The sequence below is a fragment of the Oncorhynchus mykiss genome, chromosome 13 (assembly GCF_057628025.1).
Source record: "Oncorhynchus mykiss isolate SJ-2025 chromosome 13, ASM5762802v1, whole genome shotgun sequence".
NCBI classification, from domain to species: Eukaryota; Metazoa; Chordata; class Actinopteri; order Salmoniformes; family Salmonidae; genus Oncorhynchus; species Oncorhynchus mykiss.
Genome location: NC_143034.1, coordinates 39,043,410 through 39,070,753, shown reverse-complemented (window position 1 = coordinate 39,070,753; position 27,344 = coordinate 39,043,410). Strand labels below are relative to the sequence as shown.

General features: G+C 45.0%; 1 protein-coding gene across 1 annotated transcript in view; it reads right to left on the bottom strand.

Moving 5' to 3' along the window:
• Nucleotides 1-2,333: 2,333 nt before the first annotated feature.
• Nucleotides 2,334-27,344, bottom strand: part of LOC110486081 (heterogeneous nuclear ribonucleoprotein L-like) — a 63,538-nt gene continuing 38,527 nt past the window's right edge. The window contains exons 4-13 of the mRNA XM_021557422.3: nucleotides 26,571-26,656; nucleotides 19,548-19,644; nucleotides 19,342-19,414; nucleotides 13,446-13,517; nucleotides 11,205-11,425; nucleotides 10,561-10,682; nucleotides 9,243-9,444; nucleotides 8,732-8,789; nucleotides 8,363-8,461; nucleotides 2,334-3,734 (exon numbers count right to left, since the gene is read on the bottom strand). Of these exons, the coding sequence (XP_021413097.1) occupies nucleotides 3,679-3,734; nucleotides 8,363-8,461; nucleotides 8,732-8,789; nucleotides 9,243-9,444; nucleotides 10,561-10,682; nucleotides 11,205-11,425; nucleotides 13,446-13,517; nucleotides 19,342-19,414; nucleotides 19,548-19,644; nucleotides 26,571-26,656 (1,086 nt within the window). The 3' untranslated portion in view covers nucleotides 2,334-3,678. The remainder of the gene's footprint in view (nucleotides 3,735-8,362; nucleotides 8,462-8,731; nucleotides 8,790-9,242; nucleotides 9,445-10,560; nucleotides 10,683-11,204; nucleotides 11,426-13,445; nucleotides 13,518-19,341; nucleotides 19,415-19,547; nucleotides 19,645-26,570; nucleotides 26,657-27,344) is intronic.

The window sequence follows — 27,344 nt, the reverse complement described above, 5'->3', positions numbered from 1 at the left end:
GTAGCTTTTTCCCACCTGTGTGGTGTGGGTGATTGTTTTCTGTTATGTGTATGTCACCTTACAGAACTGTTTAGTTTCATTCTCCTTTGTTATTTTGTTTAGTGTTCTCTGTTTAATAAATATAATGATGAACACTTACCACGCTGCGCTTTGGTCCTCACCTCATTCCAACGACGAGCGTTATAATTAGTTGATCAGTTGAATCAGGTGTGCTCGTACAGGAATAGATCAAATGAATGGAACTGGGGGAACTCAAGGAAATGTCTGGAAATCACTGTTCTGGATAATGTAACTCAGAGCTACAGCGTATTCAGAAAATATTCAGACCCCTTCCCTTTTTTCAAATTGTGTTACGTTATAGACTTACTCTAAAATTGATTACAGAAATGTTTCAATCTACACACAATGCCCCATAATGACAAAGCAAAAACTGTTTTTTGGACATTTTTGCAAATGTATTCAAAATAAAAAACAGGCATACCTTATTTACATAAGTATTCAGACCCTTAGTTATGAGACTCCAAATTGAGCTCAGGTGCATCCAGTTTCCATTGATTCTCCTTGAGACTTTATTGGAGCCCACATGTGGTAAATTCAATTGATTGGACATGATTTGGAAAGGCACGCACCTGTCTATATAAGGTCCCACAGTTGACAGTATATGTCAGAGCAAAAACCAAGCCACGAGGTCGAAGGAATGTCTGTAGAGCTCCAAGGCAGGTGTGTGTCAAGACACAGATCTGGGGAAGCGTCCCCAAAAACTTCTACAGCATTGAAGGACGCCAAGAACACAGTGGATTCCATCATTCTTAAATGGAAGAAGTTTGGAACCACCAAGCCCTAGAGCTGACCAATCGGGGGAGAAGGTCCTTGGTCAGGGAGTTGACCAAGAACCCAATGGTCACTCTGACAGAACTCCAGAGTTCCTCTGTGGAGATGGGAGAACATTCCAGAAGGACAACCATCTCTGCAGCACTCCACCAGCCAGAAGAGAAGCCACTCCTCAGTAAAAGGCACATGACAGTTCGCTTGGAGTTTGCCAAAAGGCACCTAAATGACTTCCAGATCCATGAGAAACCAGGTTCTCTGGTCTGATGAAAACAAGATTGAACTCTTTGTCCTGAATGCCAAGTGTCACGTCTGGAGGAAACCTGAAACCTGGAACCGGGATGTTTTTCAGCGGCAGGGACTGGGAGACTACCGTAGTCAGGATTGAGGGAAAGATGAACGGAGCAAAGTACAGTGAGATGCTTGATGAGAACCTGCTCCAGAGCGCTCAGGACCTCAGACTGGGGCAAAGGTTGACCTTACAACAGGACAACAACCCTAAGCAGACAGCCAATACAACACATGAGTGGCTTCGGGACTAGTCTCTGAATGTTCTTGAGTGGCCCAGCAAGAGCCCGGACTTGAACCCGATCGAACATCTCTGGAGTGAAAATAGTTGTGCAGCGATGCTCCCCATCCAACCTGACAGAGATTGAGAGGATCTGCAGAAAATAATGGGAGAAACTCCCCAAATACAGGTGTTTTAAGCTTGTAGCGTCATACCCAAGAAGACTCAAGGCTGTAATCACTGACAAAGGTGCTTCAACAAAGTACTGAGTAAAGGGTCTGAATACTTATGTAAATGTGATATTTCAGTTTTCTATTTTTAATAGATTTCTAAAAACCTGTTTTTTTGTGTAGATTGATGAGGAAAAACAAATATTTAATAAATTTTAGAATAAGGCTGTAACGTTATCAAAATGTGTAAAAAGTAAAAAGTGTTTGAATACTTTCCGAATGTACGGTATAGTTTGACAGATAGTTTGGCAATTGCTTTTTCAAGCAAGATGCTTTGCAAACCTTTTCACTGCGAGGACCAGCCGGATGCCAAGATGCGATAGATGCAATATCGACGACGACTATATCCTAAAATAATTTTGCTTGTAATCATAATATGATTTGCCTGCTTAATTGCTTACACATAAATTAAAGCAGTCTGAAGTGTAAAAGTGTTTTCCATAACCCTGTGGCCCAGATGTCAGGACACCAAATTCTAATCAGGAACTGACAGTCCTATCTTGACCTTGCTAAACTGATGAATTTCACTCTCTGTATGATGAAACATGACAAAGCAACAGAAATCTCAAAAAGACTCACTGTTCTCATTGTTCAAATGGCATTTAGTAGTGATATAATGTTCTATAAAAGTGTGATTCAATATTAAATAAACTATTACTCCTTAAAGGTAACCTTATTGCAAAGTGTTACCGGAACTGGGTATATAATAGTATTCTAATTGGATAAGCACCTATTGGAATGGGAATAAAATGACCTTCTTGTGTATCGACTGGCAAATGTTTTAATTTCTGCACATGCTCACAGTGAATTCTTCAGACGTGTTAGTGGTGTGCCAAGTACAAACATGGAGACACAGTATAACTGGGAACAATAAATACATCCAACCCGCATGGACCTTCAGTGTTTGGGATTCTTGAAACACAGTTTGGGAAAAGCAAATTTACTCTTCAAAAAATGGCGTCTTGAGAGAAGACAGACGTGTCGTAGTGGCTGAGTATTTCACCCCTCTGATTCAGTGTTTCCCAATCCTAGATCCAGGGACCGACATGGCGGGTTGCTGTTGACCATCAGAGTGTAAGCTGACACCGACTTCTGACACAAGTCTCAAGTGTTCATTTTAGTTTGAATTCAAATGGTCCTCCAAAGAAGAGGACCATCGACAGAGAAAATGTAGAAACACCCATTACAGAAAAAACACATGATTTCACATGTGGAAAATCATATGATTTCACATGTGTTTTCTTGGAACAATTCACATGTAAAATTGTGTTTTTTCCATAAGGAACTGCTCTTATTAACATAGCACCCGGACACCCACTCAACTGCTATACACATATATGTACACTATAATATGGACTGGTTGTTCATTTACAAACACTGAGTAATCTCTATATTGCAGAGTTAGGCACACACATTTCCACTAGTTTCCACCAGTGTTTCCCCTAGCTAGAGCAGCCCTCCAGCGCCTAAAATGATTTGCCCTCCATTGGCTTCAATTTGTAATTTTTATCCCAGCTGCCCTAGATGTTGCTTCGAGGGCTTTTGCATCCCGCCTAAGGAAGAAACTAATATAGGGGAAAAACTGGGTATACAGTTCTCATGGTCCAACTTTGGGAATCGTCTGCAAGTTATAAAACTGGCCACTGGCCATCGACATCAGCTTAGGAATTAAAACGTAACGTAGGCCACTGTCTTTTGACCACTAAAATAGGTCACACAAATTCGGCCCTCGTCAAGTCAGCACAGGAAATGTCAAATCAATTGTAGTGCAGAGTAAGCAGCCCTGCCAGGATGCATAGTTGGGCTTTCCTCTCCCTCTGTCACTTACAACTGTCAGCCCAACCACTTGCAGCTCCTTCAAATAGTTTTTGTAAATAAAGGAAAAAATATAAAAAATAATCCATTCAAATAGTTCATATGAGGGGGAGAAATGATCTTGAGTGTTTTTAACACCCCGCCTTTCCATTCTCAGGTCCGAAAAAGTGTATTGACTAACCACCCTTGCGTCGTTTCTTTTGTTCTCCTTTGTTGGGTGCTCTTCCTTTCTCCCCTGTCCGCTTCTCCCCTTGTTGATGGCAAACTAGTGCGGCGGCCATCTTGGTTTTCCAGGTCTCAGAGGTGTGAGGAAGTGGAGAAGCAAAGCTTGAGGGTGTAAGGGTTGGAACCATCTGCAGATGGAAATACAGAATAGGAAGAAGGGATGAGGAGAGGGTAAAAAATACATGACTTGCACACATTTTTAACTCTATACATTTGCTTTGAGGGGGGTGTGTGTGTGTGTGTGTGTGTGTGTGTGTGTGTGTGTGTGTGTGTGTGTGTGTGTGTGCGCGTGCGTGCGTGCGTGCGTGTGTGTTAGTCCTTCTGTGTGGGTGTGCGTGTGTATATCAGGACAGCTCCGGGCCTTGACATTTCTCGGTATGATTCAATCACCCTCACTTGCCCAGGTGTGTGTGTATGAACTTTTGCTCTAAATAATCATGTGTTGACACTAGAGTCAGTTTGAGCAATGCCCTGGTGGGATATTTCATGAAGCAGAGGCAGTAAGTTAGCCAGCGAAAGATTCTGAAAGATTCACTCCATATAAAAGGACAACTTATTAAGTGTTACAGAGTGTTTTTTTAAAGAGACATGATCAATGAGTTATCTGGCTAACTTTGATAAACACTTGGTAGCAACATTTGTTCCATAGATTTCCTAGATCATAGGGGAGGTAGCCTGCAGATATCATTGTTTACTACTTGTTATAAGCATTCACAAAGCCTTTATAATGTCTTATAATAATGCTTATAATATGTCATGTCTCTTTATGTATCAACATTTCAACTGAATGCCTGGTATTTACTAGTCAGGATCATGTTTCAAGAATCAAGTTTTAATGTCACATGCACAAGTACAATGAAGCATACTATATACAGGAAATATTTAAAAAGTAAGTTCCAATACCATATTTACATGTGCAGGGATACTGGAGTGATAGAGGTAGATATGTATAGGGGTAAGGTGACTAGGCAACAGGATATAATATAAACAGAGTAGCAGCAGCTTGCATGTGAGTAGGTGTGCGGGTGTGCAGAGACAGTATAAATGTATTTGAATATTATGTGTGAGTGAGCAAATGATGGAGTGAGTGTTTGTGTGTGTGTTGTGTTGCCTCAAGGGGTTACTCCTTATATTCTGTATTCAGACTTTTTTCAGCTAACTGGGACCTTAGGCCTGCCACCCACAAAGAGACTATGGCGTGAGGCTCTCTGTATGAAAGCCATTATTATTAGAGAAAACAAAGCTTTCTCCTCCAATGTTCCTCCTCTGCCACAAAAACAAATAATGAAAGCACATAATGGAGGTGTTTGGGGGTGGGGGGGGGGGTTCCATTTTTGTTTTGTCAATTGGCTTTTGGGAAGAATAAAACAAAAATGTATTTAACTTGTATTGTAGTCGATAAATAGAGAAAGTGAACAAATGTGAACGATGAAGGCCAGTGAGGAAGACGTGTCTAGCGGCTAGCCTGGCATGTTGATTCTATCTGGCATTGTCCGGATGTATATTTGCATCTCACAAGAGAGAGCCACACCTTCACCGTGGCAATCTCCAGGATGAAACGTTTCCACAGACGTCCTGGGGTCACTGATACCAGGAGAGGAGTGACAACTGTTACTGTGTGAATTAAATTGTAGTGTTTGGTTTGTTTCAAGAGCTCATAAAGAGCTGCCCATTTTGATAAGTCTTATTGCATTTGATGTTTTCTGTATTTTTAAAGTAACTGGACGGCTCCCGAGTGGCGCAGAGGTCTAAAGGCACTGCATCTCAGTGCTAGAGGTGTCACTACAGACCCTGGTTTGATTCCAGGCTGTATCACAACCGGCTGTGATTAGGAGTCCAATAGGGCGGCGCACAATTGGCCCAGCGTCGTCCGGGTTAGGGTTTGGCCGGGGTAGGCCGTCATTGTAAGTAAGAACTTGTTCTTAACTGTTAAATAATAGCCTTGTTAAATAATGGTTCAATTAAAAAAAAGAGACACATTTTTTTATATTGGGTTGATGGGTTATCAGGCACATTCCTGTTTAACGGTCATAACATTAACATTGATTAGAGTTGATTAAATAAGAATCAGGGTGTGTTGTTCCTACCTTTTGTTTTCACTAGCAAAGTGTTAAGAAGTGTTAATTCAGGTTGGGGTACGTTCCCGCTTGAATTTGGTTAAGAGGGGAGTGAATTCGCTCAAACTTTGAGAACTTGCTACCAAGCTCCTATGTGTATCAGACACACATAGTTTTTTTTCTCTTAGAGATTATTCTGAACTGACGACATGTGTAACCACGTTAAGTCTTAGCCTATTGGTGATAATCATTTACTCTGTGTCATTCTGTAATGTATCATGTATTTCATGTACACTGTAATGTTTGAGTGTCAATTATTTCATGACTAATACATTGTATTAGTTGAATTGAGTAAATGCATTCCTCGTTTTACAGAGTAATTATTTGATTGACTATTTGCCTTTCATTTGATCGTTGTTAATTACACTAAACACATAGCACATGCTTGGGTACCAACTTGACATCCCTGAGCTGTTTGCCCCAATAAATGAATGCTAGAACATCGGTCGCGAGGACTAGCTATTTGTATCTAGCCTCTTAGTAATTGCATAACGGTGCAAGATAGACACATGTTCTTTATAGTCATACTGAGTCGGTGATGCAATGATTCACCATCGTGCTAGATCCTCTAGAAAGTCTATTGCATTTATTCACATAATAATGGAGTCCGATTGATAAATGCAGTTTATTACTCAGTCTAATTTCCACCAACCTACAGTACGACTGTTGGAGATTTATTAGGGAAACCCTTCAAAAGAAGTGTAATGCAGCCTGTCGCATGGAGTGAAGATAAGCACCTCTTAATGACATGCACAAGCTAGCATTACTACCTAGCTTTACTCCATGCTACAGTCCCACTAAGCTAAGTTATATGGAATTGTCATACCAAGGATCATTTAGCTATTTGATTTATGATTTTAAGACCCCTTCATGTCTAATTGTTTTTTGAGGCCTTACTGCTATTAGACCATAAAAACGCATTGAATAACAGATTCACTACACGAAACAACAGATCGTCCCAACAAAATATCAAAAGGATGTTTGTTCTGATGTTTCTCCTATATCTGAGAGATATAAGAGAGATCAGGAAACGTTTTTATATATATATATATATATATATATATATATATATATATATATATATATATATATATATATATATATATATAAAAAAACATTTTTTTATTTAACCTCTTATTTTTGGCACTAAAAAGTTTAAGCCCTGTCTAAACTGGGGGGGGGGGGGGGTTCTACTAAGCTATATGTATTCGTTTTAAGAAGGTCATGCCAAGAATCGTTTAGCTATTGATTTAGTATTTTATGACCCCTTGAAGAATCCCAAATAAATATTTCTATATATATTTGATGAAAACTATTTTGGGCCATAATGCCCATTCAAACGTATTTATTAACAGATCCACTACATGGAACAACAGACACCCCAAAAATTTAAAAATAACGCTTTTTCTAAAATGTCTCTCCTACATCTGAAAGATATAAGAAATATCAGGAAATATTTATTTTTATTTTGACATGTATTTAACCCCATATTTTTGGCATTAAACAGTCTCCATATACAGTACTTGTCACACCCTGATCTGTTTCACCTGTCCTCGTTATTGTCTCCACCCCCTCCAAGTGTTGCTTGTTTTCCCCAGTGTATTTATCCCTGTGTTTCCTGTCTCTCTGTGCCAGTGTATGTATCCCTGTGTACCCTGTCTCTCTGTGCCAGTGTATTTATCACTGTGTTTCCTGTCTCTCTGTGCCAGTGTATTTATCCCTGTGTTTCCTGTCTCTCTGTGCCAGTTCGTCTTGTATGTCCAAGTCAACCAGTGTGTTTTCCCCCAGCGCCTGCCTTTTCTATTCTCTTTTTTCTAGTCCTCCCGGTTTTGACCCTGGCCTGTTCTGGACTCTGTACCCGCCTACCTGACCATTCTGCCTGCCTTGACCTCGAGCCTGCCTGCCACTCTGTACCTCCTGGACTCTGAACTGGTTTTGACCTTTTGCCTGTCCATGACCATTCTCTTGCCTACTCCTTTTTGGATCAATAAACATCTAAGACTCCAACCATCTGCCTCCTGTGTCTGCATCTGGGTCTCGCCTTGTGGTACTCTTCCATAAATTTTTTCAACTGGTACCGGGGACCTTCAGACGAGTATTGTGAGGCCTGTGGGCATCCTAGTGCAAAAACTGACATGTACATTTTGTGAGAAGACAGATTTTTGGGATGTCTCATGTTCTGACAAACACCGCTCTAGCTCTGTCACCTTTCACTGCAGATGCGGAAGTGCGACATAGGCGGACGCGGTGGATTGAGATGCATGCAATGCAAAAAAACTGATATCGCTCTAGCTTAAACTGACGGATTTTGATGGGGAAATGTGTATTATGCTAATTAGATTTTTGCGGGGGGCGCGGACATCAACCTTATTATTTATTTTTGGGGTGGATAGTTGCAGTCAGAACCATGTTAAATGTCTCGAAGATGTCACTTAAAAGAGAAAGAGGAGGTGGCATGGGTTTTCTAGAGGTTTTCTAGGGCTCTGGCACACATGGTGTTGGCATAGGTTTGAATCCAGACTTCTGCCTTGTGACCCATTCTCTTTCTATCATTCTCTCATCATCTCTCGCTCTTTTTTTTCTGTTATTGAAGCAAGCATTCTGATGTCATTCTCTCTGGAGCAGGACACAGTACTTACTTGGAATTCTGATCTGGTGGTGGTTGAGGACTGTTAGAACCTCCACAGCATGTGTCTTGTTGTCAAATTCGAATAAGCCTGAGATAGTTTTGGAGCTGGCTAGAAGGGAGTGGGAAAGCATTTTGAAAGCATTTAGAAACATTTATAGGAAAATCATTCATAATGGTCTATTCATATCAGTCATAGTATAATAATATTTATCTATTTATATTATTTGTTATTAATTACATTTATAATCTAGGTGCCTAGCTGTTGCTGACACATTATTTAGAAACAGAGCTGAATGTCTATGACTAGTACCTCTACTGAATTGACTCATGTTATATAATGTCCATTTAGTCCAACATAATGAATGAAATGAGCACTTACGTTTTGCATCAAAGACTTTGAACTTGATGAAACCGGGAACATCATGCTCTGTACATAACTAAACATAAAGCACACAACAGAAAAGGTTCAGCTATTGCGTCAACATTGCTTCATTCAGTGTGTTGTATATATTATCCACTAGATGGCGATGTTATGATATGAATCTCAACACTGGACAAGAAATAGGCTTCTACAGGCCAGTGTTATTCAAACCTGGTCTTGGAGGGCCACTGGGCTATTGTCTGTCTGGTGCCAAATAACTTGACATATTGCAAAGATTTGAATGACTGTTTATTAAAATGTTAAGAACTATCTCCCCACTTGCTTGTGTCTTCTCTACCCTATAGGCAGGTGTCTCCTGCTACCCATTATCAGGATCATCCAAACTTTTAATTCCACTATAGAAAGGGTTCAACCTCTCCTTACCCCCACCTCCCACCTTCCAAGACATCAGTCACCATTCCAGCCTAAACAGCCACCCCTTCCCCCCTTCCCTCCCCTCCACACCCACCCTCTGCAGCTCGTCCTCAGTGATGCAGGGCGGGACATTGTAGAAGTGCAGCACAGCGGCGGGCGGCTGGATGATGTTCTTGGACGCCTGGCCCACGCTGCTGAAGCGGTTGTTCCGGGTCATGGCAAAGTCCTTGTAGCTGCTGCTGCCGTCCTCCAGCTCAAACACCTGACTGGGGATGACCGCGTGCTGCTTGGACACACTGGAGGGAGGGAAAGATCAAGGAAGGGAAGGAGGGAGGGATGAAGAGATAGATATTTAGATTGGAGAGGAACACAGCTGCTAGATTTGCAGCCATAGATAATCTATATGTAATTCCATGTTTCCTCCTATAGTGGGTGAACAAAAAGGAAGCACATTAAATGGGGTTTATGCATTCATGAGGCCAAGGTACAGATAGGGACAGGAAGAGTAAACATGAAAAAAACCTGTCTTGACCCTCTAATAACAAATTGGCTCTCAAGGGCCGAGGGGAGCGAGAGGTTAGGTATGTATCGGCTTAGTGCTGCGAGACTAACTCCCAATGGGTTGAAGGGGATTTATGAAATGCCCTTTAACTTTTTCAATGCTATGCAGTCTCTCATTCAGAGGCCTAGAGATGGCTATGGCAGCGCCATTTTTAACATGCTATAATTATTCGGGCATTGTTTGTATTGTAACATGCTATACTATTTGGGGCATGGTTTATAGCATGCTATAGAAAAATATGCATTTCATGCCACGACATCCATCTCTTTCACAACATATAGCATGTTACAAACAGCGCCCCATATGTTGCAGCAATGTCTTCAGATTGGGTATGCAGTCAGTAACTGGTGGACCGTCCGCCAACATAATCAAATGCTGTTTGAATTCCTTGCGGCGGGGTTGAATCCCAGCGGAGCTGAACGAAAGACTCATCTGGATCTAGCAGCTTAGGCAATTCATTATTCTGATGGATGGAGGCTGCCAATTCAATAGGACGACTCAACGCAACCCACACAGAGCCTTTAAACAGCCAACGCTGTCGAGACGAATAAGGCCTTTGTGCACCTCCACTGTCCTTTTTTCCTAACGCTTTGAAGATTCCCAAAACCAGAACTTGCTAAGCAACAAATTGATGATAATGATGACGGTAATAGCTTTCTCTTTCAAAGGATGGCCTCGCGTCCTCTCTTCCTGCCTCCTTCTCAAAACGCATTTGAGGAGAAGATCCAAAGTGCTTTTGAGAAGGAGGCAAGGAGAGAGGACGTGAGGAATCGAGGAAAGATGAATGTCACGCTCATCAAGCTAGGGTTCAGGGGGTTGGGGTCAAAGGTGAAACATGTAGCCTCCTCACCAGACGTTGAGCCTCTTGCTGAACACCTTGATGCTGTTGAGGTGTGTGATGGCTCGGTCCACAGCGTACTCATCTCCCATCTCTACCAGTGCGGTGCCCGGGACACTCTTCATAAACTTCACCTGTGGCGTAAATAAGACCGAATGGCATCACTGTGAATCCGTACAGACCTTCTGATATTCTACTAGGTGACACTGACCTTGGGTTAGTTTTGCATTACCCCTACTAATGTCTTCTCTTCGAGTACTACAGTACCAGCACACTTGATTGAATTTGTCAACTAATCACTAAGCACACTTTTGTTTTTATCCACGTTAATACAGAGACCAAATGGAATAAGTCTCACTCTAAAACATATTACAGGTCAATGTTCAATTGAATCAAACTGGTAGGTACCCCCCTCACAGTGGTAGGTTACTGGCAGTAATTCTGTAACCAAAGCTACAGCATAAAGATTGCCATGGCAACTTGATTGCATCCACCCCCTAGTCACACTAGCTGTCACTCTATTGCCTTCAGCCCTCTCATTTAAAGAGGCAATCCAGGATTGATACATCCATTTTATAACTTTGAAATTAATGATGTTTTTTGAATCGCAGTAGCTTTAGCTTTCATCTCGTGAGAAAACAGACGCTGACACTGACCTTCTCAATATTCCCATACAGGCAGAAGAGGTTGAAAATGCGGGTGCAGTTCATCTTGGCTGGGTGCAGGCCGCTCACCATGGCGACCGACGAGCTGGAGGCGTGGCCCATATAGGAGGAGGTCTGGGGCAGGGGGTAGGCAACCACCTCCTGGGCGTCATGGGGAGAGCTTCTCTTGTACCTGTTATTGCTGGGCAGGGGCAGCAGGGGGCAGTGTGACCCTGGAGAGTGGGGGGGAGAGAGAGAGCGAGTGAGAAGGAGAGAATAAGACTGAGAGAAAGTGAGAAATAGAAAGGGGGATGAGGGTAAGGAGATAGAGAGAGAGATGGAAAGAGAGAGGGGGCAGGAGAGAAAGAGAGAGAGAGATATAAAGAGAGAGGCAGAGGGAGAGAGAAAATATAGAGAAGGGAAGAGAGAGAAAGTGAGGGAGAGAAAGAAATAGAGTGAGAGAAAGAGTGTGTGAGAGAGGGAGAGACAGAGGGGGCAGAGAGAGACAGAGGGGGGCAGAGAGAGAGAGAGAGAGAGAGCGAGATAGAGAAAGAAAGAACAAGAAAAAGCTGTCACAGACATAGGATGACCTTATTGGGGATGGTTGAGATGACAGTGCAAACTTCCCCCCTCAGCTCCCAGCCCCCCATGAAGTAGGATAAACAATTCCAGCAGTACTAAAAAAGTTCTAGACCATTTTCTACACCACTGCACCCCGTTTCCCCTGCAGATCTGGCTAATTACCAAGTGCCTTCAAGAGCGGCCGCTCACATCACATCATTACGCTCTTTCCAAACTCCTGACACACATATACACACACTCACACACACCAATGACTGTATGACACACACACACATATGTAGAGACCACCCCTTCCTCCCCTGTTTTTCCATCCATCCATCCAACCTCCACCATCTCCTTCAGATGTAAGTGTCTGTGGGTGTTGGAGCTTAATTACAGGATACCCAAAGCACAGATGCACAATGACAGTCACATAGAGAGAGAGATGGATGGATGGATGGATGGATTAAGAGAGGGATGGGAAAGAAAAGAGATACTGTAGACGTGGTGAGACAGATAGAATGATAAAGAGAGATTCTGAGAAAGAGATGATGAGTCAGAGAGGGATACAGAGAAAGGGAGATACTGGGAGAAAGAAAGGTGGAAGAAGAGAAAGATGAGGAGACTGAAAGAGAGGGATCGAGAGTGATGCTGAGAGAGGGAGTGAGAGACAGAGAAAGAGAGATGAGTCAGAATGAGTGTGTGTGTGTGTGTGTGTGTGTGTGTGTGTGTGTGCTGGACACATTACATTTTTATGCTTTTTTTGTAAATGCTTTTTTTCTGATAAAAATGAGTTAATTGCATCCAACGTGGAGCCCAGTTTCATAATTTTACCATATGTCCCAGCTGTTTGCCGTAGTTTTGAAGTAATCACGAAAAAACAGGCCTTATTTTAGGGCATTTTTCACCCTGCCAGGTCCTATTGTTCTATTGAGCACCATGGCACCAACTCGCCTTCCGAATGTTCTATTCCCTATTGTTGTGACTGGACACAATTTGAATCATGAGAATCTCCTCTTTCTAATTATGTAAGGCTGGGCAGCGTACTCCATTGTCATCAAACGCTAGCTCTGAAATACCGTTTGCCCTTGGAACGCTGAGCTCCTCCCATTGTTTTCCTATGGAGAGGCATGCTGGTATATTTCGCCAGAAATCTCACAATGTCCATATTTGGATTTTTTCAAATCGGACACCATTTGAATCAGGATAATCTCCTCTTTCTAATTACATAAAGTTGGGAAGCGTACTCTGCTGTCATCGATCGCTAGAACAGAAATAGTCAAAAGCTGCAATTTTTCCCAACTTCCTCGTTACACAAACAGAAGCACACTTGGCATCATCGAGGTGCGGATGTTTACTTTCTACCCTAGTTGTTATTTTTCAGAACAGATTGTTGTGGTAGAATACGGCAAAGCAGCTGGGACATTTTTTGGAGTCATTTAGGCAAAATGGAATTCCAAGCGTCACTCCAGTCAGAAGAGGCTCTGGGAACGTTCGATTCCCTTCATCTACTATAGGCTCGCGCTAGTGTTCCAGCTTAGCCAACGTTCTTTTGCCATTTTCCAGCCTTGGGTGAATTTTGACTCATTTTATTGTCCAGCCTAGTGAGGGCAGGAGAGACATGAGACAAAAATAGAGAAAGAGCGAGGGAGGGAGGGGTAAAGAGAGGCAGCGAATGTGAGCGACACTGACCATAGCCGTTGTCGCTGTAGGAGGACGGATGCTCTCCCAGAATGGCCTGGCGTTGTCTCCCCTTCCCCCGCTCTGCAACACAGACAGAATACACAGTGTAAGGCAAATGTAAAGTGGCAATGCCACCAGGTGCCAAATGCACATCCATCCACTCAACATGCATAGACACGCACAGATACACACACATGGGGACTAACAGACACAGTCATGCACACATAGGACGAACACACACAAGACTAACACACAAGCACATATACACACCTACACATTGGCACATTTGCACGCCAGCCTAGGAATGACTGAAAGCCATAAAACCACACTATGCAAGCAGATTCGATTTAGTAACAGCAAATCTAGACACTGCTTAACACGTTTGGTAATTGGCATAACAACAAAACTATACACTTTTGGTTCAAATTTGGCCTTGTACTTCAAATGACACATTTCTCTTCCTTGGCTGACTGAGCTCGGGTGAATTTCAGAGGAACAATAAAACAGTGTTTTTTGGGGGGGAAGAGAGGTGTGTTAAAATGACCGTTAAAATATCACAGTAACAGTTCAATGGCCTCAGGTGGAAACGTTGACCCAGATAGGAGGGAAAATGCATTGACATGAAAAAAGGTATATTAATATTATATTAAGCACCCTCCTACCCTAATCCTCTTACTGTGCACCAGGAAAAGGACTAACAGAACAAAGACAAGCGTATTTCCAGTCTTTTCCCCAATGCAGCTTACTGGCAGAGACGCAGACAAACGCACTCTAGGTGCTGTCGAACTAAGACTGAAGCATATGCAATATATTTGTTTTTATGTAACGTATCCCAATGAAGTTACAGACTACTATATGGAGCATTGCTGGAAACAGCCTCTGTCATTGTTAGCCTGGTCCCAGATCTGTTTGTGCTGTATACCTCTATGGGGCTTTGTCTGTACAGCACAAGCAGATATAGGACCAGGCTTTCTCACTGCATCCCTTACTCATCAAACAAACGTCATCTAAACTAAAAGCATTCCTTAACATTTTAGTGGTGTTGGGAGAGTTGGGAGTATTTCAATGACATATGCACAACCATCAACTCAGTGAACCCTGTTACTCTGAGGATTTGAGAGAAGTGTGTGTGCCAAACTGTGTGTGTATGTGTGTGCACTGTAGAGCATGCAAGTGTGTTCACATGGACGTGTCTTTCAGTGCAATGACTCAACCTGTCTTACATCATTTGAGCATCCTTTTTTCAAAGTCTAACTTCAACAATGCGAGAGAGAACTGGTGCTAACTCACACAGTCATAAATGGAAGGTGCGGCGCGGCGCTGAGTTAAAAGAACGCATGCCATCCTCTCGCCAGCTCCCGCGGGCCACGGGGGACCGAGCTCATGCAGAGCTAAGCTAATTGGTACAAAACGAGCAGTTAGGCAGGCAGGAACCGGTGGGATTGGTGGGTTGCCATATTGGTACAGAAACCACAAAGAAAGTGGAGAGGAGAAGGATTAACTGAGAGGAGAGGAGGAGTGACCTTGATGCTTGCACTGAGCCGGCAGGTTTGCTATTCACCTGACAGAGTGGCAGAGAGAGAGAAAGAGAGAGGGGGGAGGAAGAGAGAGAGACTGTGGGAGAGAGTGAGGAGGGAAGAGAGAGAGAGAAAGACAGAGAGAGAGAAAGAGGGGGGGGGGGGAGGAAGAGAGAGAGACTGTGGGAGAGAGTGAGGAGGGAAGAGAGAGAGAGAGAGAGGCCTCTGACAATGACGTCATCCCAGTAGTTGGGATAAATCTATCGAAATTGTATCTTACTTTACAGATAAGGGGTAAGAGATGTGTGGAACACACATGACGTGTCTCTCTTGTGTCTTAGCTAACTGTTTAATAAGGCACGTCCCCTGCAGGTGTGAATACACTTCTAGACTTTACTTGTGTTTTGAGGCAATGTTCCTGAGTACCTTCGAGGCAATGTACTCAAAAGAACGAACAAGGGGTTTGAAAGACAACATCCATAAACTACTATGTGATTCTGATGAGAAGAATTACATCTCTTTACACGCTGTCCTTCTCTATGTTTGTATAATAAGATACTGTATATACACCGAACAATTATTTTTGAAGAGCATCTGATATGTTAAGGGCCTCAAGTGCGAATATAGCATTTCAATTTCCCCAAAATGCAAGCTGATTAGGATTTAAATTTACCGTATGCGGCTCAAGAGGCTTGTGTGGTGCTGTTTTATTTTAATTTCTCTCTGCTTGCACTAAAGAGCTTCCAATTCATTATTATTCAGCCTTTTATCATGTCGGCAGTTTATTTTCAGCCTCTTGCTATTTTTCTAGTTGCTTCTCTGTCTCCTTCCGCTGGTCAATAAAAACAATTGGAAGCTGACCACACATGGCACACAGCTCCATGGCAAAAAGTCCTTGACGCCGTCAAAGTCAAACAGACCTTCAAATCCAATATACGGCAAGGCGATCGATTGGAAAGCAGCCCTGGCTTGTGGGCGATAAGACACTGTTTACCCTCCATTTGTGGAGAGAGAATGGGAATCGGGACTGGCATGTCAATTACACCGTCCAACGGATGTTTAATCAAGCCCAAGTCACACAAGGCAGGCTTTATGCTTGGTTAAAAACCATGCTCCCATTTATATGAATATAATTATGGGCTATAGTCTATCTATGGCACCTCATATTGTTAAAGCATCCCCAGTACATGAGAGCTTCAAATTCAGAGACCAAGGGTTGTCTTTTATTGAGCATTGTAATGTTATAATATTTGGTGTGTGGACAACGCTATTTTACAGTGCATTCGGAAAGTATTCAGACCCCTTCACTTTTTCCACATTTTGTTATGTTACAGCCTTTTCTGAGAAGGGGCTTCCATCTGACCACTCTACCATAAAGGCCTGATTGGTGGAGGGCTGCGGAGATGGTTGTCCTTCTGGAACGTTCTCTCATCTCCACAAAGGAACTCTTGAGCTCTGTCAGAGTGACCATCGGGTTCTTTGTCACCTCCCTGACCAAGGCCCCTTCTCCCCGATTGCTCAGTTTGGCCGGGCGGCCAGCTATAGTCTTGGTGTTTCCAAACTTCTTCCATATAAGAATGATGGAGGCCACTGTGTTCTTGGGGACCTTCAATGCTGCAGACATTTTTTGGTACTGTTCCCTAGATCTGTGCCTCGACACAATCCTGTCTCTACTGGCAATTCCCTCGACCTCACGGCTTGGTTTTAGCTCTGACATGCATTGTCAACTGTGGGACCTTATATAGACAGGTGTCTGCCTCCCAAACCATGTCCAATCAATTAAATGTACCACAGGTGGACTCTAATCAAGTTGTCGAAACATCTCAAGGATGATCAATGGAAACAGGATGCACCTGAGCTCAATTTCGAGTCTCATAGCAAAGGGTCTGAATACTTATGTAAATAAAGTATTTCTGTTTTTTATTTTTTATAAATGTGAAAAATGTCTAAAAACCTGTTTTCGCTTCGTCATTATGGGGTATTGTGCATAGATTGCGGAAAATGAAAAACAATTGAATCAATTTTAGTATAAGGCTGTAACGTAACAAAAATGTGGAAAAAGGGAAGGGGTCAGAATACTGTATAATTGTATATCAAATTAATATGCATCGATTCATTGGTGTGGGCTCAGCAAAGGGACAGGGGAATAGGCTCAGCAAAGTCAAGGTCTGTTATTATCAGATTCTATGATGTTTTCACCAATTGAGTAGTAAAATAGATAGATGACCAAATGAAAGATTAAAGGGGTGTGGAGGGGTGGGGGGGGATTAGCAATAGCCCTTCATCGATGTTGCTTTATTCTCTGGGCATACTCAGCACTGACAAATCCAAGGACATGAGCTTGCTCATTGTATTTCAATATTTTGTGTCAGCATTTGTACCATGCAATGTAGGCTACCATGGTCATGGCAAAGGGATGAATGTTTTAATTTTTCAAAGACTTGGCTGCATTAGATAAAAATCGCCAATGTTTCCATAAAGATTTATTCAAGGACAGACTGATAGAAGTGGAGGCATATTCATGGGTCGCACCTCCGTCACTCAGTCGCACCGTTGCCATTGTTATCAACGAACGTTCTACAGATGCTGCAGCATATTGATGTCTGATTGTTAATGCCCAGTCTTTCGGAACGGGGGCTAATGACTGTTTAATCAAATGTGCATTATAGTGGCCTGGAAATACGATGACATTGCTAAAGTAGACAACTCATTTGTAGAGAACAACTTTGCCATCATTGTCGTCAACTTTGTTTTAGAGAGAGCTACAAAAACCTGCCAGAAATAGCTAGCAATGCTAATGTTAGCTAGCTAAAATGTTAGTGCTCTCCCCTCAATCTAAAGTTATACTGTATCTAAAGTAAATCTGGCGACATCACAATGATGACAAAAGCTTGTCCTAAAAATGATTTGCCCCCTTTTGAAATGTCATTGGGTTTCAAAGCCATAGTAATGTACTTTAGACTAAATCTTCATCAGTGTCCATTGAGACTGCATTGAGTAGAACGCTCAGCTGGTCATCAGTCCTAAAAGGAACATTCAAAACAATATTGTGACGAAACGTGCCACTCATGAATATATCTGATTTAATCTGTTTTCACAGATAATTGAATCCTTTCTTGACTATGAAAAGCCAACTGACATTTACTCCTGAGGTGTTAAACTATTGACCGTGTTGGTCATCTATGAACGTCTGGAAGAACGATCATGTACTGCTATAATCTCTTTGGAGTTTTAGGCTGGGTATCTGTACAGCACTTTGTGACATCAGCTGATGTAAAAAGGACTTTATAAAATAAATGTGATTGATTGGTTGCAATAAAATATTGAATTGCTTCTTAGAGCATGTATACCCAATCAGATGTCTCTCTTCCTAACTAAGTACGTAAACACATCTGCATGTAAGGTGCTTAAGGTGTAAGGTGGTTGTTTTGGTGCATGTGACTAATAACATTTGATATCTGGATAAGGTAAGGTTGGGGTTAGTGGATAAAATACCATTTGTGATTAAAACGTGAAGGTACTACTAGGCCAGGGTTTCCCAAACTCGGTCCTGGCCCCCTTGGGTGCACGTTTAGTTTTTCGCCCTAGCACTACACAGCTGATTCAAATAATCAAAGCTTGATGATGAGTTTGGGAAACCCTGTACTGACGACTGGGCCGTACCCACTCTGACCTGCAGCACTGAGCAGTAGGGGGCGCTAAAGCAACAGCAAGCTACAACACTATACGCACAGGAAGTGGTAAACAGCTAAATCTGACATTTCTATTGGCAATTAATACGTAAAACAAAAGGATATGTATGTTACCAAGGTTCGTTGATGGCACAAGTGCGAATGACTGAAAGAAAATAAATATTTTTTTAACAGAGAGGCTATTTTGACTAATTTTAGTTAGGAAATGAAGAAGACTAGGCAGGGACAAAGACTGAGGCCTAATGTTGAAGAGAAAACAACAAACGAACTGGCAAATTGAGATTCATGGCCGATCTTTAAGGAACAAATGTAAAACCACAATGGCGGAACTCATTTATTGTCACAGCTCATTTCAACTGATTATGGGTCTGTAGGAGTGTGAAGGTTGAAAGGGATTTGAAATTATTTGACAGCCATGGCTACAGATATGAGAGTTGCTCTGCTCAACACATTTTAATTTCAGCTCTTTGTAAAACAGAAGTGACATACACAACGCACACACAAATGTTGTATTCATTAGAGCATGCAACGGAGGATGGTTTAAAACGTTTTGCAACAGAGATCTAAAATGAGTGTTTCTTATTGGACAAGTCCAGGTAGTCTCTCCTTGTTCCAGTCTGTTTTCTTCAGTTTGCTACCTAAGGAATATGACCCTAGTACAGGAAGAGATTCAGCAGAGAAGGAAGGATATCGTACCTCGCCTGACGAGAAAGGGCTTGGTGTAGTCCCAGCTATCATTGTCGTTGCGGAGGACGTTGAGTCGCGTGGGCTGCATGGGGAGAGAGAGCAGAGCACCGCTGCATGTGTGTTAGGGGTCCACAGGGATCCTGGTGGAGTGTGTGTGAGCACTGTGTGTGTATGTGGGTTTGTGAGTATGTGGGTTTGTGAGTGTGTGTGTTTACCCGAGCGTATTCGATCTTCAGGGTGCAGCAGCCGGCGTATATGTCTGCTCCGTTGAGAGCCGATTTCGCCTTCTGGGCGTTTTTGACAGTTTCGAACGTGGCGACACCATTAAGGAAGAGCAACCGGGAGGATCTCAGTGGAATTCAAAACATTGTGTGGCAAACAGAGTAGAATCACAATGACCAGAAGGCAATAACATTGGAGATGGAGCAAGAACTACAAGCCACCCTGCAGACGACTAAGGCTGTTCGCATACTCTTGGGTCACTCAGCCCAATGTAGTTCTGCTTCAGAGAAGCTGTAATCAGCTCAGCAATTGCAATTGCAGATTAGTTTATAGAATAGGGCCCTGTTCGAATCCTCCTAAAATACATTCTCCTCCTTCGCTTCCTTGTAAGTAATCCCTCATCTGACAAGGCATAACTGGTGCAATTACAATGGAAAGCTTGCTTACATCAATCCATTCATGTCAGATCAGTAATTAGTTGAAGATAGGAAGGAAGGATTCATTTTAAGAGTATTTGAACAAGGCCCTATTCTATAACCTTATTGGCAGTGACTGTGCTGATTACAGCTACTCTAGTGTAGCTGAGTAGTGACTGTAGTCTCTAACATCATGACATCTTTTCAAGCTGCTCTGCTTCCAGCTTGCAGACGAGTAGATCGTTATGCAAATTCGGTAGTAAAAGTAAAATGCACTATAAAAACCTAAAAAGGTCCAAAATGTCTCTGTTAATATAATTGAATTGAAATCTAATTGAGGCCAAATTGTCTTTCTATTTCTCGCTTGTGTTGAGCCTGTCTTCAAATATTATATGATAAAATGCAGTATGTGATGGTACGCCCATTGGAACACACACACAGATCAGATCAAACACACATGCAACACAGAGCACCTTAGAAACCCCCATTGCCGCGGCAACCACATCCCAGGGGCAATAAAACAGGGGTTTTAAGCATCCATCTCCCATAAAACCCAAACCTGAAACAACAGTGACAACAATCCCTTGTCTCCTGAATTCCCATTGGCCAATCTCTGCTCCTAGTGTTACCATTAGCAAGAAACTCTTGACTGATAGCTGTACATGATCCACATAATGAGCCAATGTAATGCTCCGGGTGTCGTGGGTGTGGAGTCAAATGCAGGAGACAGAGAGTTCAATGCTGCGCGTCTTTTAATCGCACCAACGCACCACAGGGTGCTCACAAAAAAGTTACGTTCCCAAAACACAGGGAATCAAAATGTACAATGGGAAACAATCCCGACCGGACACTAACACGTGCCTATACCACAGAGCCGAAGGTTACATAGAAATAATCCCGCACAACAACCAGGCGGGCCGGCTGTCTAATAAAGACAAACTAATTAAACATCCACAGGTGCTACCACTCAACATACAAGGAGGGGAAGGAAAAACAATCAGTGGCAGCTAATAGGCCGGTGACGACGACCGCCGAGCGCCACCTGCCCGGGAAAGGGAAACACCCTCGGTCGGACTCGTGACAGTACCCCCCCCTGACGCGCGGCTCCCGCAGCGCGCCGACACCGGCCTCGAGGTCGCCCCGGAGGACGAGGCGCAGGGCGATCCGGATGGAGGCGATGGAAATCCCTCAACATGGAGGGATCCAAGATGTCCCCCACCGGTACCCAGCACCTCTCCTCCGGACCGTACCCCTCCCAGTCCACGAGGTACTGCAGGCCCCTCACCCCTCGATGTCCAGCGGGGGGGGAGGGACCTCCGGTACCTCACTGTCCTGCAGGGGACCAGCTACCACCGGCCTGAGGAGAGACACATGAAGGGGGGTTAATACGATAATAGGAAGGGAGTTGTAATCGATAACACACCTCGTTTATCCTCCTCAGGACTTTAAAGGGCCCTACACACTGCGGACCCAGCTTCCGGCAGGGCAAGCGGAGAGGTAGGTTTCGGGTCGAGAGCCAGACCCTGTCCCCCGGTACAAACACGGGGGCCTCACTGCGGTGGCGGTCAGCACTCCTCTTCTGCCATCCACTCGCTTGTCGTAGAGATTCCTGGACGGCCCTCCAGGTCTCCTTGGAGCGCTGTACCCATTCCTCCACCGCAGGAGCCTCGGTCTGGCTCGGATGCCATGGTGCCAGGACCGGCTGGTACCCCAACACACACTGAAAAGGGGACACGTTAGTAGAGGAGTGGCGTAGTGAGTTCTGAGCCATTTCAGCCCAGGGAATAAATCGTGCCCACTCCCCTGGCCAATCCTGGCAATACGACCGCAGAAACCTACCCACCTCCTGGTTCACTCTCTCCACCTGCCCATTACTCTCAGGGTGATAACCGGAGGTTAGGCTGACAGAGACCCCCAAACGTTCCATGAACGCTCTCCATACCCGGGACGTGAATTGGGGGCCCCGATCAGAAACGATGTCCTCCGGCACCCCGTAGTGCCGGAAGACATGGGTGAATAACGCCTCCGCAGTCTGTAGGGCTGTAGGGATACCGGGCAACGGGAGGAGACGGCAGGACTTAGAGAACCGATCCACAATCACCAGAACCGTGGTGTTCCCCTGAGACGGCGGGAGATCGGTTAGGAAATCTATGGACAGATGTGACCATGGCCGCTGTGGAACAGGGAGGGGTTGTAGCTTCCCTCTAGGAAGGTGCCTAGGAGCCTTACTCTGAGCGCACACTGAACAGGAGGAGACATAACCCTTAACGTCCTTAGCCAACGTAGGCCACCAATACCTCCCCTGAAGGCTCCCCACTGTCCTCGTCACCCCAGGGTGACCCGAGGAGGGTAGGACGTGAGCCCACCGAATCAGTTTGTCCCGAACACCAAGCGGCACGTACCTTCGCCCCGCTGGACACTGAGGAGGCGCGGGTTCAGCCCGTAACGCCCGCTCGATGTCCGAGTCCACCTCCCATACCACTGGGGCTACCAGCTTCGAGGCGGGAAGGATGGGAGTAGGTTCGGTGGACCCATCCTCCGTGTCATAAAGGCGGGACAGTGCGTCAGCCTTCACGTTCTGGGAGCCCGGTCTATAAGACAAAGTAAATCGGAACCGGGTGAAGAACATGGCCCACCTTGCCTGACGTGGGTTAAGTCTCCTAGCTGCCCGAATATACTCCAGATTCTGGTGGTCGGTCCAGATGAGAAAGGGGTGTTTAGCCCCCTCAAGCCAGTGTCTCCACACCTTCAGAGCTCTAACCACCGCTAGCAACTCCCAGTCCCCCACATCATAGTTACGCTCCGCTGGGCTGAGCTTCCTTGAGAAGAAAGCGCAGGGGCGGAGTTTTGGTGGCGTACCCGAGCGCTGTGATAGCACGGCACCCACCCCAGCCTCGGACGCGTCCACCTCCACTATGAATGCTAGAGAGGGGTCCGGATGCGCCAACACGGGCGCATCAGTAAACAGCGCCTTCAACTTGTTGAATGCTCCGTCTGCCTCTGCTGACCACTGCAAACGCACCGGGCCCCCCTTCAGCAGTGAGGTGATGGGAGCCGCTACCTGGCCAAAACCACGGATAAACCTCCGGTAGTAGTTGGCAAAACCCAGAAACCGCTGCACCTCCTTTACCGTGGTCGGAGTCGGCCAATTACGCACGGCCATAATGCGGTCACCCTCCATCACTACCCCCGAGGTGGAAATGCGATATCCCAGAAAAGAGACAGCTCGTTTAGAGAACACGCATTTCTCAGCCTTGACGTATAGGTCATGCTCCAGCAGTCTACCAAGCACCTTGCGCACCAGAGACACATGCGTGGTGTGAGTGGCCGAGTAGATCAGAATGTCATCGATATAAACCACCACTCCCTGCCCGCACAGGTCCCTGAGAATCTCGTCTACAAAGGATTGGAAAACGGCTGGAGCATTCTTTAACCCATACGGCATGACGAGGTACTCATAGTGGCCTGATGTAGTACTAAATGCGGTTTTCCACTCGTCTCCCTTCCGAATACGCACCAAACTATACGCGCTCCTGAGATCCAGTTTTGTGAAGAACTGCGCTCCGTGGAACGATTCCACCGCCGTAGCGATGAGAGGTAGAGGGTAACTATACCCCACTGTGATGGCGTTTAGACCTCTAGAATCGATACACGGACGCAAGCCTCCCTCCTTTTTCCTCACAAAAAAGAAACTTGAGGAGACGGGTGAAATGGAGGACCGAATGTACCCCTGTCCCAGCGCCTCCGTGACATATGTCTCCATTGCCAACGTCTCCTCCTGGGACAGCGGGTACACGTGACTCTTGGGAAGCGCAGCGTCTACCTGGAGATCTATCGTACAATCCCTTCCCGGTCGATAAGGTGGTAATTTAGTCGCTTTCACTTTACTGAAAGCGATTGCCAAATCGGCATACTCGGGGGGAATGCACACCGTGGAACCCTGGTCTGGACTCTCCACCGACGTGGCACCGATGGAAACTCCCAAAGACCTTCCAGAACACTCCTCTGACCACCCCTGGAGAACCCCCTGTCTCCACGAAATTTTAGGATTGTGCCGGGCCAGCCAGGGAGTCCCCAGCACCAATGGAAACGCAGGCGAATCAATAATAAAGAAACTGATACGCTCCCTATGATTCCCCTGCGTCACCATGTCCAGTGGGACCGTGGTCTCCCTGACCATCCCTGACCCTAATGGCCGGCTATCTAGGGAGTGCCCGGGGAAAGGAGAATCTATCGGCACCAGCGGAACCCCTAACTTAAGGGCGAGTCCGCGATCCATAAAGTTCCCAGCTGCGCCTGAATCGACTAGCGCCCTATGCTGGGAAGAGGGAAAAAAGCGAAGGAAAAAAGTTAAGACAAACATGAGGCCAACAGGGGGTTCTGGGTGAGTTTGATGCTGACTCACCTGGGGTGACCGAGAAGCGTTCCGCCTGCCATCTCTACTCCCAGACGGACCCCCCCAGCACCGATCAGACGTGTGTCCTCTCCGACCACAGTTGGTGCAGGGAAGGCCTCCTCCTCCGGTACCCCTCGGCGCAGCCCCTCCCAACTCCATCGGAATGGGAGCGGAGGGGCTGGGTGGTGGAAAGCACAGGACCCTCTCTGAACGCCCGCGGGCAGCCAGCAGATTATCCAGTCGAATGGACATGTCAATCAGCTGATCCAGTGACAGAGTGGTGTCCCGACACGCTAACTCCCGGCGGACGTCCTCTCGGAGACTACACCTGTAGTGGTCCATGAGGGCCCTGTCGTTCCACCCAGATCCGGCTGCCAAGGTCCGGAACTCCAGCGCGTAATCCTGGGCGCTCCTCCTCTCCTGCCTGAGGTGATATAGTCGTTCTCCCGCCGCTAGGCCGTCTAGAGGGTGATCAAACACGGCACGGAAGCGGCGGGAAAACTCTGGGTAGTGCTCCCGCGCTGAGTCTGGACCATTCCAGACCGCGTTCGCCCATTCCAGGGCACGACCCGTGAGGCAGGAGATGAGGACACTCACCCTCTCTGCTCCTGAGGGAGTGGGTCTGATGGTGGCCAGGTATAGCTCCAGCTGGAGCAGAAACCCCTGGCAACCCGCCGCCGCTCCATCATAAGCCCTCGGTAGCGTCAGACGGAGGGTGCTGGAGTCGGGAGATGGGGAGTCCAGAACCGTGGGTGCCGAAGGTGGAGAGAGGAGCCCACTCCTCTCCCATCTGTCCATTCTCTCCATCACTTGATCCATCGCGGATCCGATCCGATGAAGGACGGTGGTGTGGTGGAGAACCCGTTCCTCCATCGATGGGAGAGGGTTGGCTGCTGCTCCTGCTGACTCCATTCAATTTGATAGGTGCGGGATTCTGTAATGCTCCGGGTGTCGTGGGTGTGGAGTCAAATGCAGGAGACAGAGAGTTCAATGCTGCGCGTCTTTTAATCGCACCAACGCACCACAGGGTGCTCACAAAAAAGTTACGTTCCCAAAACACAGGGAATCAAAATGTACAATGGGAAACAATCCCGACCGGACACTAACACGTGCCTATACCACAGAGCCGAAGGTTACATAGAAATAATCCCGCACAACAACCAGGCGGGCCGGCTGTCTAATAAAGACAAACTAATTAAACATCCACAGGTGCTACCACTCAACATACAAGGAGGGGAAGGAAAAACAATCAGTGGCAGCTAATAGGCCGGTGACGACGACCGCCGAGCGCCACCTGCCCGGGAAAGGGAAGCACACTCGGTCGGACTCGTGACAGCCAACTTGGAGACAAAGTGAAATGTCTTATAATGCCAGACAGTAAATATAAACAGCTGCCCATTGCGTCACAATGTGATTATAAATAAGGGAACAGTATCAGTACTTCAGTATATCAGTTAAAACGTACCTCCCATTGTTGATCATTTTTCCAAGAAGATACAAAAACTGAACACAAATGTGGTTCACATTCCAGAACTGCATGCACTGACTGGCCTACAACATGCTAATTATTACATAGGCTGTTAATCTGATATAAGACTTGCATAATGAAAAGTGTGTTGAAATATGGCCACTAACCCACTACACATACTGGAGGTGTGCAAACCATAATAGACACACACACACACACACACACACACACACACACACACACACACACACACTGCTTCTGACATATAAGTGAGCGCTGGTGCTGTCAGGTGTTTATTCATGCAAAGTGTGTGTGTGCCAGGAGTGTGTGTGTGTGATGCCGAGAGACAGTCATCCATATTTGATGAAGGGCCATCTCGTCCGCTGGAATGCTGCTCATGCTGATTCAGTGCTCTCGAGGACCCGGTCGAGTGGAGTGGGCTCTGCTCCTCTACTCTGAAGCTTTTTACAGCCTGAGTGTGTTTGTGTGTGGGGCCAGCACTGACTGACAGCTTGTTTCCCACTCAAAAATGACATACTGATGCAGGTGTGCATACTCATACAAACCCACAGGGAGACATACACAGACACTTACGCAAAATCACTCATACAGACAGACTCTTGAATCAATACACATGCGCATGCTTCCACTCTACATGCATCCTCGGCACAAACCCACCCGTGCATGCACGGACACACACGCCTGCAGTAGCCCAGCTTGACTCCAGAAAGGATATTCCACCATGGCCTGGATTCCATTGCGTTTGAAGATGACAATGCGCAGCACGTTGCCTATGGGATTGCAGACTGTGTACAGAACATCCTAGAAGACAGAAGAGCAACGACTGGGTTCTGACTAATGTTGTAATGAACACAATAATTAGGAACAGTTTCCTAAACGCTTAGTAGTTCGTGTGGTATTTTTCTAGATGACCCAGACCGACACCACAAGTAGAAATGCATTTCTTCTTGCTTCTTTTAATTATATTTGTTAATGGATAGAAGATTGGCTGTCAGTTAAACATACATTTTAGACTTTACTTTATGTGGCTGAGCTGCTGGGTTGCCGAGATAAATAACATGCCACATTAGCTACAAGGCTTTCAGGAAATCCAAGCTAAAGTGTTGTAAACTAAATCATTGTAAGCAACACCATTGTAAAGTTAAACCATTGTGAACTTAAACATTGTAAACTAATTGTGAACAAAACCATTGCTGAAATATCGCAAACTTAACCATTGCATCATGAACTAAACCATCGTAAGCTAAAATACCATAAGCTAAACCATGGCATTGTGTAATACACCATGATAAACTAAACCATTGTTTGCTAAAATACCATAAGTTAAACCATGGCATTGTGTAATAAACCATGATAAACTAAACCATCGTTAGCTAAACCATCATAAACAAACCTATCATGAATTAAGACTGAAACCATTGTAAGCCAAACCAAATAAACTATTTTAAATTAAACCATCCTAAACTAAACCATTGTGAACAAAATCCTT